The sequence below is a fragment of the Brassica oleracea genome, chromosome C2, assembly GCF_000695525.1.
Source record: "Brassica oleracea var. oleracea cultivar TO1000 chromosome C2, BOL, whole genome shotgun sequence".
Lineage (NCBI taxonomy): Eukaryota > Viridiplantae > Streptophyta > Magnoliopsida > Brassicales > Brassicaceae > Brassica > Brassica oleracea.
In genome coordinates, this window is record NC_027749.1 from 48,190,787 (window position 1) to 48,205,084 (window position 14,298).

At 34.5% G+C, this 14,298-nt stretch overlaps 1 protein-coding gene across 6 annotated transcripts; it reads left to right on the forward strand.

The window, feature by feature from the left end:
• Positions 1-8,147: 8,147 nt before the first annotated feature.
• LOC106322710 (sugar transporter ERD6-like 18) lies at positions 8,148-14,099 on the forward strand. Of its 6 annotated transcripts, XM_013760823.1 has the most exons (18): positions 8,148-8,377; positions 8,856-8,918; positions 9,635-9,724; positions 9,884-9,943; positions 10,121-10,186; positions 10,539-10,604; positions 11,320-11,395; positions 11,733-11,797; positions 11,937-12,029; positions 12,149-12,229; positions 12,325-12,409; positions 12,588-12,631; positions 12,809-12,871; positions 12,946-13,005; positions 13,080-13,133; positions 13,225-13,284; positions 13,385-13,499; positions 13,731-14,099. In XM_013760823.1, exons 1-18 carry the CDS (start codon positions 8,228-8,230, stop codon positions 13,868-13,870), a joined length of 1,431 nt encoding a protein of 476 aa, XP_013616277.1. In that variant the 5' UTR covers positions 8,148-8,227; the 3' UTR covers positions 13,871-14,099. The 6 variants fall into 6 exon arrangements, with proteins under 6 accessions (XP_013616277.1, XP_013616278.1, XP_013616279.1 ...); XM_013760824.1 differs by lacking the exon at positions 10,121-10,186; XM_013760825.1 differs by lacking the exon at positions 9,635-9,724.
• The last annotated feature ends 199 nt before the right edge of the window (positions 14,100-14,298 follow it).

The window sequence follows — 14,298 nt, forward strand, 5'->3', positions numbered from 1 at the left end:
TCCGTCAGAAATGTGCATTGATCATAAAGTGATCACTAATTTGTAACCACATATATGGTCAGGAATGTCGTCAAAAATGTCATCAGAAAATGGTCAATAATTTCTAACCATTACTTGACGAATTTACGACCACTTATTCTGATGAAATTCTAACCACTTATTAATAAATTTCTCTAATTAATTATTTAAATTTGTTAATCAATGAAATTGTATTTAAAAATGACTAATCAAATACATTTTAGAGTTGAAACTTAAATAATTAACATTGAAATAGTCTTAGCATACTTATATAAAGTTAAAAAAAAAAGAAGCTAGAATTGCTCATTACTAATTGTTTTAGCCACAAAATACAAACAAAATAACTATTACATAAGTATTCTTCAGTGGCGTCTGCATCCCATGCAAAGCATATTGCATGGCCATGCTTTGCATGGGAATTTTATTTTTACAAATATAACATAGATATATATATATATAGTTACAAATGGATAATTGCACATTATATTGAAAAATAAACGACAAAAAGAAAGCACAATGATTTTTCCTAATTTCAGATTTTTTCAACCATTCTATAGAATTATATGTATGGAGAAAAGACTTCAAAAAATACCTTCAAGAATATATAAAATATATCATTGATGAATTTGACTGCTTCGTTGCCTATAGCAGTCAAAAGGATGTAGTAGATTGAAACATAATTTCCTTATTAGTGTGTCAAACATTTGAAAGAAACATTGTGTATTGAAAAGACTGCAGTAATATAAACATGTAGATGCTAACATATACCTCTGTTAATTATGTCTCTCATTATCCCACGGCAGCACTGATTTTGCCATCTTCAAGGTTTTATGTTCATCTCACCCCTACAACCATACATGAACCAATTGTCTTTCTGGAAATCTGAACATTAAAATTATAGAGAAAAAATATCAAATTGCACCATAGTATATTGACTGATGCTTTCAAACTACCTTTTGATGTAAAACCTATAGTATAGTAGAAAAACATGAGTTTAGTAATATGATCATTTCATAGTGAAAATAATGGAAAGGTGTTACCTTTTATTCTTCCTTACACCAAAAAAAGCTTTCATCCATATCTAATTTTCTTTCTTTTTTTTATCTACTTCTTATTTAACTCACAATGCTATACATGTTTCTGTTTTGCCTTATTTTTCTTTCTTCCTCTTTTACGTGCAAATATATATGAATTGAAATTCATGGCACTCTATCTGTGAGTTAAATATTTTACTGAGAAAAATTAACTGTTTCGATGATTATAAGAGTAGCGAGAGAAATATCAATCTTTTATATAGATAAATAAATAAATAAAAATACACAGAAATCAGTTGATAAACAGTTTTCGTTTTCATTTTTTTTTTTGCTTTTGAATTGTAAAATGCATGCCATGTGTCAATATTTTATTGACAAGGTGACTTGTGCTAGTGTATATAGAATTTTGTTCACTCCTTTGTACATAACTCATTTTGTTTAAAAGTAAATCTAATTTATCACAAAATAATACAAAATATAGTTTAATATACAGTGACCTATCTAATATTGTATCTAACGGCTTGGTTTTGACTTCTGAATCTGATTAGATGTTTGGGGTCGTTGTTACTTTAAAGTTTCAATTGATTGATAAATCGATATGCGAAGTGTTTACAAAGTTTTTTTTTTGCTAGACCTGAGTGCTGAATGAAGCCTAATAGAATTATAAAGTTGAGTGTTTAAAAAAAAAAAAAGAATAATAATAATTTTCAAATATTGATTAGGTATCTCAACACTTGAAAATTTCAGTCATTATTAGACTCAAAGTTTCAAACATTCAAATATTCAAATACTCAACCAATATTTAACTTATTTTATTTTTATTATTTTGAGATATTTAATTAGCGTTTTATTGTAGAGCTGCTCTTATAGTTAATGCAATTATCCTTCTTAGGCCCGGGACCTTTTCGTGGCGGTTATAGCATAAAATCTATAGGTATAAAATTACCTTAAATTCTGCTTCTTTTACATTTTATCTATCTGAACACCATGATGAATGGTTATAAGTTTTAAATGATTTATTCTACAGAAAAGTATTTTTGTGGTTTTATGAAAAAATACAACGTTGAAACTTCTTGATAGATAGCCATAGCTTGGTTAACTAAATAATCAGACGTTCTAATACTTCAGGATATGACGTATGGATGATTATATATAGATAAGCAAAAAATATTTGCATGTACCAGGGATCTGCGATGAGAAAATTCAAATTTAGAATTTTTCAAAAAAAAAAAAAGATCATTAAAAAAATCAATACATACAACAAATAATTTGCGGTTAGGCGCAGGGTTCTCAAATCAAGATATCCATATAATGATATTAGTCGCAGATCGCATGTTGTTCTCATTGACACGATTTACAAAATAAGAACCCGGTTGTGCTATATGTATTTGGGATCAAAAGAACTTTATTTATACACGATTGATCGAATCGTACGATCAGAATGTAGATCGCAAGTCAAAGGTTGTTATTCGTTTTGAACTCTTGTGAGCGACCAGTTGCAAGTCACGATTCTAAGTCATTAAAAAATTAGAAACTAAAAATTCTATGATAATGAACAATATATAATCGAACTCAGCAGGTTGCAGTCGTATCAAATTACAAAACATGCAAAAACGAACAATATTTTGATCGCAATTAGCACTTGTAAATGGCTGCGATATACAAAAGAACATGGCCATCATCCACAGTGGCGAATCTAGAGAAAAAAAATTGTGGGGGCATAAATAAATAAAAGGGAAGAAACAGTTCAAGGAGGGGATTTGAACAGTGATTTTGAGGGGGCAAACAGATGACTGGAACCAACTATGCTATGGAAAACTTGTAGTTTCTAATGGAAATATATTTACTTTTAGATTTTTGTGGGGGCAACTGCCTCCTCCTCACATAACGTAGGTTCGCCGCTGATCATCAGTACTTTGTGTTCAAACCAATGAAACATTTTTTTTTTGTTGACCAACGTCAAAAACAATGAGACATATTTGGATAAAATCTGACAGAATGTTTCTTTTAGCATTTTTCCAAAAATATCACATCGCATCAGCTAACTGTAGAAGATGTAGGTCTGAATGAATATCTTATTATGTGTAAACAGAGTAATATATACAGAATACAGAGAGAGAGTTATGGTAAAGAGTTATGAGAATTGATATACACGTAATATCCTAGACAATCAGATCATAGAGAATATATCTTTCCATACACCCCCTAGAGATGGAGGAGGTGAAGTGACTCCAATCTTGCTTCGTAGCTCTTGAAAGCGTGTTCTGGACAAAGGCTTAGTGAGGCCATCGGCTAGCTGATCTCTAGTTGAGACATGAGCAACCCGAAGAAGACCAGTCGGAACTTGACCACAAACAAAGTGAAAATCAATGGCTATATGTTTCATACTTGAATGAAAAACTGGATTGGCTGAGAGATATGTTGCACTAATATTATCACAGTATATATTTGGACACTGTGGAAGAATAACACCTAGTTCCGTGAGGAGAGAGCACACCCATCGCAACTCAGCTGCTGCATTTGCCACTGCTCGATATTCCGCTTCAGTAGAGGATCTAGAGACACCTTGTTGCTTCTTAGATGACCAGGACAATGGCTGATTACCAAGATAGACAACATACGCATTAGTAGAAACATAATCATCTGTATCCCCTGCCCAATCCGCATCGGAGAAGGCATGAAGCTGTGGGTGTGCCTGTTTCTGGAGGAAGATGTCGTGTGTTGACGTGCCAGACAAGTATCTCAAGACTCTCTTGGCCACTTACCAATGATCCTCAGTCGGCTTGTGCATAAATTGAGAGAGACGATTCACCGCATACGAGATACCAGGTCTTGTCAACGAGAGATATTGCAAGCTCCCAATCACCATCCTATATTCCTTCGGATCAGCTAGAGGAGCACCCGAGTGTAAGCTTAGTTTAGAAGAAGAGGGGAGCGGAGTAGAAACTGTCTTTGCGTCCGTCATCTTGGTCCTAAAAAGAAGATCCAGTATGTATTTCCTCTGCATCAGATGAAGTCCATGAGCTGTACGTGTTGCTTCAATACCAAAAAAGTAGCTGAGCTGACCAAGATCCTTTATAGAGAACCGGTTTGCAAGGCTGTCAATAATATGTTGTACCAACACCTGATTGGTTCCAGTCACTAACATATCATCAACGTATACTAGTAAATAGACCCAGTCACTGTTGCGCTTGTAGATGAAGAGAGAAGCATCACATTGTGAATTGACAAAGCCTGCAGAGAGAAGATAGTTACGCAATTCAACATACCATGCCCTCGGTGCCTGCTTGAGACCGTAGATAGCTTTTCTAAGTCTGCAGACATGATTCGGTTTGTCTGGATCCACAAACCCGGGAGGCTGACACATGTATACTTCTTCAGTGAGATTCCCTTGGAGAAATGCGTTGTTCACATCCAGTTGACGTACCGGCCAATCTCTGTTAACCGCAATGCCAAGAACAGTACGGATGGTCGCCGGTTTGATCACAGGACTGAACGTATCAGTGAAGTCAAGACCATGTTGTTGATGATAGCCTTTAGCCACGAGCCTGGATTTACGACGATCGAGAGTACCATCAGCAAGAAACTTAAGAGTGTAGACCCATCGAAAGCCAACAACGTTCATATGCGGTTTGAACGGAACCAAATCCCACGTTCTGTTTCTGACTTGTGAGTTAAACTCAGACGTCATCGACCCCCTTCATTTGTTATCTTTCATAGCTTGTGTCCAAGTTGTCGGTCCTAGAAGCGTGACCGGTGTGGCAATACTTGATAGAGAGAACTTCTTGTTTGGTTTGATGATGGCATTCTTGGCTCGCGTCTTCATAGGATGTTGATTAGCTGGTGCTGGTTGAACAGGAGACGGTGGAGCTGACGGCTCAGGTTGAGGATCGATATGAACTTCAGTAGGTGGAGATGACGTTGATGGTTGAGTTTGTTGTGGCTGCGAGGTGTGAGACGTCGCCGGTGAGGGACACGGCTGAGTGATGTCTGGTGATGGTGCTGACAGTGTCGCTGCGGAATGTTCCCTCGTAGGTGATGGAGCTAACTGCGGGGACTCAACCTCAGTAGCCGTTGGAGAATTCATGAGTGGCCTGGAAAGAATAAGAGGAACTGATTGCTGCATACCTGTAGGAACATAGCTTGAAGAAGAATGATTAGGTGCAGCAGACAATTTTGGAAATGGAAATTCATTTTCATTGAATCGCACATGGCGTGAAGTATATATGCGACCAGAGGTAGGATCCAAACAGAGATAGGCACTTTGAGTTAATGAATAGCCAAGAAAAACACAAGAAAGAGACCTCTTTTCAAGCTTGTTGGCCGAGTAAGGCCTAAGCCAAGGAAAGCAAAGAGACCCGAAGGTTCTGAGTTTTGTATAGTTGGGTTGAGTTTGAAAGAGCTTAGCATATGGAGTTTCAAAAGACAAAGGAGATGATGGCAAATGGTTAATGAGATAAATAGCTGTGGCAAAAGCATAAGGCCAGTAAGAAAGCGGCATTTTCGCATGAGTTAAGAGAGATAGACCTGTTTCAATAATATGTCTATGCTTTCTTTCAGAAATACCATTGTGTTGTGGTGTATGTGGAGGGCTAGTGAGATGAGAAATACTGTTGGCTGCAAGAAAGGATGCCAAGGCTTAGAACTCACCGCCATTGTCTGAGAAGAGATGTTTTATTTTGGAGTTAAAGCGATTCTCAACCAAGGCCCGAAACAGAATGAATGTCTCTTTGACCTGAGATTTTGTTTTGAGAGGATACAGCCAACTATAACGAGTATAGTGATCAACAAATACAACATAGTACTTGTAGTTATCACTGGAAAGAACAAGAGACTGCCATACATCAGTAAAAATATACTCCAAAGGAGAAGAAGATGTAATAGATGTTTGCTTAAATGGAAGCTTATGAGCTTTATTCAAAAGACAATCATTGCAAGAAAGAGTTTTTAAAGTAGAATCAAAGCAAGGTAACAAATGTTTGGAAACAAGAGATTTTAGAGTAGATAGAGATGGGTGGCCTAAGCGAGAATGTCATTGAGCAAGAGATGTTTTTGTGTCTGGATTAGAAAAATAGGATGCAACAGGTGATCTCAGTGTAGGCCACTCATAAAGTTCATCCTTGGATCTGCCTTGGAGTATCTGAGCCCCCGTTGCAAGATCCTTCACCTGAAAGCATGAAGGGAAGAATTCAACAGACACACGATTAGCATTACAGAGACGATGCACCGATATTAAGTTACGATGAATATGTGGAACACACAACACATCATTTAACTTTAAGGAACGAGTAGAGGAAGGAAGAATCATTGAACCAGTATGAGTTATCGGAAGGCTTGAGCCATTGCCAACAACGACTTCATCACCTCCCATATAAGGCTGGTGCAGAGACAGGTTGTGGAGATCCGACGTCAGGTGATGTGTGGCTCCACTGTCGAGCAGCCAGCTTTCCGGTGAGTAGGTGGAGTTGTAAGCCATGTTGGCTCGTGATTGCCATGGTGACATTGGTTGCCATGGAGGGTTCACATTTGATCCAGCTGATTGCTGTAGTTGAAGACAGCGATGCGCGCTGTGACCATGAATGCTGCAGATCTGACATTGACCAAGATAAGGCTTCTGTGGACGTTGTTGCTGCTGCTTGAACTACTGCGGCTGTTGCCAGTTCTGAGAGGGACGACGACCACTGTTGTTGTTGTTTTGCTTCACGTTGTAGTTGTTGTTGCGGTTAACAGCTACATTGGCAGAGGCTGGAGAGAGGAGGAGTGGTGTAGCGGAGAGTATTTTTGCTTCATGATGGAGAAGTCGTTCATGTAGCTCCGTCATGGTTGGTGGAATATCACGTCCTTCAATAGCATCAACCAAGGACTTGTACTCCTCAGGAAGTCCTTCTAGAACATACTCAACTTGATCCTCCTGATCTATGGTCTTCCCAAGTATAGCCAGTTGATCAAAACGCATAGTGAGACCTTGAAGATAGTCGTCAATGGACTTGTTCCCCTTAGTCCAGCTCTTGAGCTGATGTTTGATCTGTTTGAGATGACCACGGGATGGCTTAGCATACGTCTCTGCCAGTATAGTCCAAACATCGGCAGAGGTTTGAGCCCGCGAGACCATCGGTTGAAGGTTAGGAGAGATGACTCCAAGAAGCGCGCTATAGATCAACCGATCTTGATGTGTCCAGTGAGTAACAATTGGATTAGGGATAGAAATACCCTCATCATTCATCACAGTTGCAGGTGGTGGAACAGAAGATCCATCCATGTATCCAGAGAGTTCATAGCCATCAAAGAGAGCCAGAACTTGTCGACTCCACATAAGGTAGTTAATGGAGGAGAGCTTCACAATATTTGTCATATTGACATGAAGGAGGCGCTGATTGGTGTTGCCGGTGAGGATTTCAACCGAGCTAGTGTTGTCAGTGTTGACAGGAGAAGGAGTATTGCTGGCGGCCATTGATCAAAAAAGAGGAAGAAGAGAAAGCAAGGCGGCCAAGAGAAAGAAAATTTTTAGGTTTCTAGAGTATCGATGGTTCTGATACCATGTACAAGATGTAGGTCTGAATGAATATCTTATTATGTGTAAACAGAGTAATATATACAGAATACAGAGAGAGAGTTATGGTAAAGAGTTATGAGAATTGATATACACGTAATATCCTAGACAATCAGATCATAGAGAATATATCTTTCCATACTAACTAATCTAACCCACTTAAGATATAAAACCAAAATAATTACTGCATAGTATGGAATAAATTACTTTGTCACCACATCCTCCCATTCTTAGAGCAACTGCACACTGTGGTATCTTACAAAAAATTTAAATTTTTATAAAGTACAAGATTAAAAATCAGAGATAGAAATAAGTAATAACATAGGTTCTCTTTGAGAAACTGAAGAAAAAAGTAATTCATTAATATTTTTAATAATTAGTTCATCATTAGTTCACTTTATCTTTTTATGATATATAATTTAATTATTAATATGTTATTATAAACTACTACCAATATTTTATTTACTAAACACCTATTTGAGTTCCTTGAGCGATGTACATGCTCTTATATAAGAAACCCACTTTCACAAAAACATAGCTCTCTCTCTCTCTCTCTCTCTCTCTCTCTCTCTCTCTCTCTCGTTCACCACAAATAAATCCTGTCTTATCCGTACTGCATGTGTTTATGATGGTGTTGGTGGAAGAAGAAAGAAGCATAGAGGAAGGGCTTTTGGAGCTCAGTAACCAAACTGACGCTTCAGGCTGTCGTATCACTGCCTGTGTTATCCTCAGCACTTTCGTCGCCGTCTGTGGCTCCTTCTCCTTTGGAGTTGCTGTTAGTTTATTTTACTTTTTCTCCTTTTTATTAAATATTAATATTTAACCCAAGAAAATTATATTATTACGAAAGATTTACAGTGTTTGTGGAACCTATATTCCAGTATAAAAAGTAGTCAGATAATTTTAAAAGCCGCAGGCAAAGATCGAATTCGCAGCTATGTCCTGTCTTTATTTCATCAAAGTTTTTAGGACATCTCCAACCACACTCTATTTTTCACTCTGAAATAGAAGTTAGAGTAAAAATACTCCAATTGTACTATATTTCTCACTCTATAATAGAATGAAAAATAGGTTTACTCCAAATATAGAATAACTTTTTTTTTTGTTAATCACTCTATTTTCTACTCTAAACTAGAGTTTCATTGGAACAAACTCAAACTCTATTATAGAATTATTCTATTTTAAAATAGAAAATAGAGTAAATCATAGGAGATGATCTTAAAATAATCTCTTTTTTAATCATTTTATCGCAGATTGGTTATACTTCAGGTGCTGAGATAGGAATTATGAAAGACATGGGTCTCTCTATCGCAGAGGTATGTCTCTCTTTTAGTTTTTATTTTTTACTATTTCCATAAACAGACATTAAAATGAAACTAATCACAAACTACTTATTCATTCAAATTGCAAACTGCAATAGATAAACTATCAGGAAAAGATATATCGTCGTTCTCCGAAATACTGAAGTTGACTTTACGTGTGGTCCACTTCCATTGTACCCTCTTTTGTTTTTTCTTGTTAACATCCTCCATTTTTACCTTTAGAAATTTGTAATCGTAAGTTCTTCAAAAAATGTTAGCATGATATATAAACCCTAACTTATCAAAAAAAAAATATATAAACCCTACGAACAAAAGATATATAATTTCCTTATATAATATAGATAATTTACCCATTAATATATCTAATTTTCTCATGTGTGGATTTTTAAAATCATACAAAATAGTGTATATATCTATCAATTGTGTTAATTCCGTCCGTACTCTCTCATTTACGAGGATGGAGGTTATGTATTTCACCATGTATCCCTCTTTTGTTTATTTTAGTACCGTTCAATCATGTATTTCTCTTTTATGCTTTTTTAGTGAATAGATTACTTAATATGTATTAGTATTTCTTGTTTTAGTAACTAATGTTCCAATAAAACAGATCTACTCATCAACTTTGGCAATCTAAATTTTCTCAAAAAAAAACTTTGGCAATTTCTACTTTGAGTAATCAAGAATATTTTTAAATTTTAATCAAATTTCAGTTCTCAGCGTTTGCCTCACTCTCTACGTTAGGAGCAACATTCGGTGCATTGTTCAGCGGTAAAATGGCGGTCGTGCTAGGAAGAAGAGGAGTAATTACATATTTACCTTTCCATAATCATAAAAAAAAAATTTAGTAGGATTTGATAACCAAAATTTTTCCATTAAAGAAAAAATAATCATGGCAAGAGAAAAAAGAATAGAAACTTCCTATCATAAATGTATATTTTGTTGCTTTGCATGATTTGAAGACAATGTGGGTCTCCGATATCCTTTGTGTCATTGGTTGGCTGTGCATCGCTTTCGCTAAGGTATTAACAAGATATCCTTTTTTTTCACTGATATTAACAAGATATCTTACCACAAACATAAAGGTCGTAATTTCATTTTTCTTAAAAAGTGATCAAACAATTTATCTTTTGGTTATATATACCCAACAATTTAATAGTTTTTCTTTTCTTTTGGTCTGCATGAATGGTACATAAAAGAATGTGTTGTGGCTACACTTCGGAAGAATCTCATCGGGAATAGGAATCGGCTTGATTAGCTATGTGGTAATTAAGAGTCTAAGACTATCTCAAATAGTTCACTTTATTAATAGAAATTGAGCTACATCTACTGATATAATATTTTAAAATGAAAATAGAATGATAAACAAAAAATAAATAAATTATTTTATTTGTAGAGTAAACCTAATTTTTATTTTATTATCCAGTAAGAGAATAGAAAACTGAATTGTATTTTTTTTACTTTAACTCTATATTATAGAAAAAAATAAAGTGAAGAAGATGTTCTAACATGTTATTCTACTAATTTTTACATATATCTTATATCATTTTACAAATTTTTATCTTTATTTATCTATTATATACATTTACTGTTGATTTTTAAATGTACACCAAGTAGGTACCTGTCTACATAGCAGAAATTACGCCAAAACATGTTCGCGGTACATTTACCTCGTCAAACCAGGTATTTTTTTCAAAACGAGTTAGTACTTTAGTTTTAGGAAATATAAAGAAAGCCGACAAAAAACATGAACAAATTATGATAAAACTAAATAAAAAGCAAGTGAGGTCTTGTGGGAATACATGTGTGTTCTTTAAAGAGCATGAAAATTCAAAATATTTAGAAAGTACCAAAATTGGGTAAACATATTTTTGTTAAAATATATATATATACACGTTATTCCAACTCCAATCTGAATGAAACTAGTTTTAAATTAGTTTGACCAATCTATATATATATATATATATATATATATATATATAATCTAATGAAAAATCCACCGTATAATTTTAGTTATAAATATTTGTATGCAGAGCCGGATCTGAAAATTTGGAGTCCATAAATATTTTTTGAAAAAAATATAATTCTTTTTTCATTATTTGGAGATTTCATTATTTATGGACTCCAAATGCAGAGCCGGATCTGAAAATTTGGAGTCCATAAATATTTTTTCATTATCTGAAAATTTGGAGTCCATAAATCCACCTTTTAGTTATAAATAATTTTTTTTATGTAAGAATTTACAAAAAAAAATTAGGGACCAAAACTAATGTCTTATTGAGTTTGTCCCAAATCCGGCCATATTTGTATAATTGAAAGTTTCATTCAAATATCCCAAGCCTTTGTGGCTTTCTTATGAGTGTACCCTTTTGAACTCTCGTGTGACTAACTATTGTAGCTTCTTCAAAACTCCGGACTCGCCATGGTTTTTTTTTGGGGGAATTTCATCAGCTGGAGGAAGATGGCTTTACTAGGTAAAACTAATTATTATTTCATAATCAACATGGAAGTGATGTTTAAATACGGAAGAAAATGGCATATAGAAGTCTAACATGGAAATTTTCATTTATACTGCGGATAATTCGTTGGATTGTAATCGTAAGAATTAGATAATAAAATTTAGTATATATGATTTTGATGTAAATTTATTTGAATTATCTATAAGAATTAAATGAAAAATAAAATAAAAATATTTTTACAACGATATTTTTCTACAATTTACTAAAGTATTTTAGAAAATATGATTTGTTCAACCCAATTAATCACTCCGAATGTACCAACTAATAAAAATCTAATATTTTATCGTTATAGGTGCTCTACCATGCGTCATTCAAGGGATCGGTTTATTCTTCGTACCAGAGTCTCCAAGATGGCTGGTTGGTTTTTTTTTTAAATATATTCTCAATTTCGTAAGAAAACCCGTTATAGTCTACTAACTACGAGAAGAAATAAATGAACCTTGATTAAACTATTTCAATTTTAAGTTCTCATAACAAAACTATTTCAATTTTAAAGGCAAAAATTGGTGCGGATGAAGAACTAGAAAATTCACTGCTTCGGCTTAGAGGGAGAGATGCTGATATTTCACGCGAAGCCTCAGAGATTCAAGTGAGTTTTACTATAAAAATAGCATCAATTATATATACTTTTAATATATATTCATTCCTTGACAAAAATATAACGTAGAAGTAGAACCAGAGCCTCAATGAATGTTGTTTTGTTTTCAGGTTATGACCAAAATGCTAGAACGTGATTCAAAGTCGAGATTTTCTGATTTGTTCCAGAGAAAGTATAGACACATTATCGTGGTACAGTTTTAAATATCTTTTAAATATAAGTATATAAATTTTCCAGACTGTATAAAATTTTCGTATTTATTTATGTGAGCATTTTTATTCCTCAGGTAGGAGTCGGGCTAATGTTGATACAACAATTTTCGGGTAGTACAGCTGTAATATCTTATGCAAGTACCATTTTTAGCAAAGCTGGTGAGACTAATTAAGTTTTATAGATGCACGCACGCACACACACACACTAGCATAATCAAATTATTACTACTTTTTTCATGATGAGAAGAGACAAGTTAATTAAATCAGATATTCACCATGGGTTCTCTTTTCAATTTGTATTTTATGTGCTTAAATAATTAGCTTTTGGCTGAAACAGGTTTTTCTTTGACCATTGGATCGACATTGTTAGGCATCTTCATGGTAAGTATATACATTGACTACATTGATACTGTATTTGTGAAAATCAAAATATGTTCTTTCATATCCGTTGTCATTCAACTACTTAAATATTGTGATTTGCGACATTTTTAGTCAAATTGAATTTCCATTTTTTGGTACTCTTCTTAGCATCGAATGATGTTTGTAAACTATTCGCAGGTACCAAAAGCCACGATTGGTCTAATTCTTGTTGATAAATGGGGCAGACGGCCCCTTTTGTTGGTGAGCATGTCTTCTGTATTTCTCTTTAGACCAATCATTGTTGTTGATATTGGTTTTACTTTTGACAACTATAGACTTCAGCGTGTGGGATGAGCATAACTTGCATGTTTATTGGGCTCGCGTTCACATTACAGGTTATTTTACGTGTATATATATGTTGTCTATTGTGTTACTATTAACTAATGTATTGTATATTTGGTATGAGTAGAAAATGCAATTGCTTCCGAAACTAACTCCAGTGCTGACGTTTTTATGCGTTACGGTAAAACATTTGATCTACTTTCACACTGCTTCAAAAATATTTTTGGTTTCTTATAGGATTAACGTAATTACAAATTTTCCTTTCTTGGCAGCTGTATATTGCATCTTATGCAGTAGGAATAGGATGCCTCCCTTGGATAATTATGTCTGAGGTACATGAACTCTCAAACTTTTATTTAAAATGTCGAAAATAATATGTCATTTTTTTTTTTGTAAATGAAGTAACAATTGCATGATTTTGTGTGTGTGCAGATATTTCCAATGAACATAAAAGTAACAGCAGGGACATTAGTTACGTTGGCCTCATGGTCAAGTAGTTCGATCGTCACTTACGCTTTCAATTTTCTATTCGAATGGAGCACTCAAGGTATTCTTTTTATCAGTTTGGTTATAAGTTATAACTTACAAATTATTAAAACACGTACAAACAAGTTACATGCATGTCTGGACAAAAACAATATAAATGTTGATTGACAACAAACATTATAGATGTAGAAGAATAATAATATAAATTTATAGTTGTATCTAGATTTATTAATAATTGAATTTTATAGAGATATTTCTTATTTAACTTTGGTTAATATAAATTATGTAATAGGAACATTTTACATATTCGGGGCTATTGGAGGAGCAGCACTGATTTTTATTTGGTTACTCGTTCCGGAAACGAAAGGATTATCACTTGAAGAAATACAAACGTCGCTTACTCGTCAGCCCAACGAAATAAATCGTATGTAGACTGAAAAAGAACTAATGTGTGACACCCGTCACTTTCGAAATAGTAAAAATACTTCGATAAATACAAATATCTGAAATATCCATATATAAATATTTGAAAGTCCACATCCACGCATGAATTCCATAATATAAAATAAAATCCGAAACATAAGGTACGACATAAACCGAGAATCCAAAATACGAAATACCATAACGATAAAAGTCCAAAGGCCTAGAGGCCCGATAACGATAAAATCGATAAAACGATAGAAGCCCAAAAGCCCAATAGCACCGGTCCGAAAAATCACTCCTGCTCATCGGTCTCACCTGAAAGGGGGAAATAAGGAGGGGTGAGCGACAGGGGAATCGCCCAGTGAGGTATGGGATGCTAAACCGCAAACCACTGACTCAGTTCATAGCACTACAACTATGTAGGCCTAGCTCTAGCA

What these genes read in the sequence shown, in the direction of transcription:
- LOC106322710 (XM_013760823.1), top strand. Translation starts at nt 8,228, where the DNA reads ATGATGGTGTTGGTGGAAGAAGAAAGAAGCATAGAGGAAGGGCTTTTG. An exon ending in TCGTGCTAGGAAGAAGAGGA is followed by an intron (nt 9,725 to 9,883) that starts GTAATTACATAT and finishes CATGATTTGAAG; the next exon opens with ACAATGTGGGTCTCCGATAT. An exon ending in GCAGACGGCCCCTTTTGTTG is followed by an intron (nt 12,872 to 12,945) that starts GTGAGCATGTCT and finishes TGACAACTATAG; the next exon opens with ACTTCAGCGTGTGGGATGAG.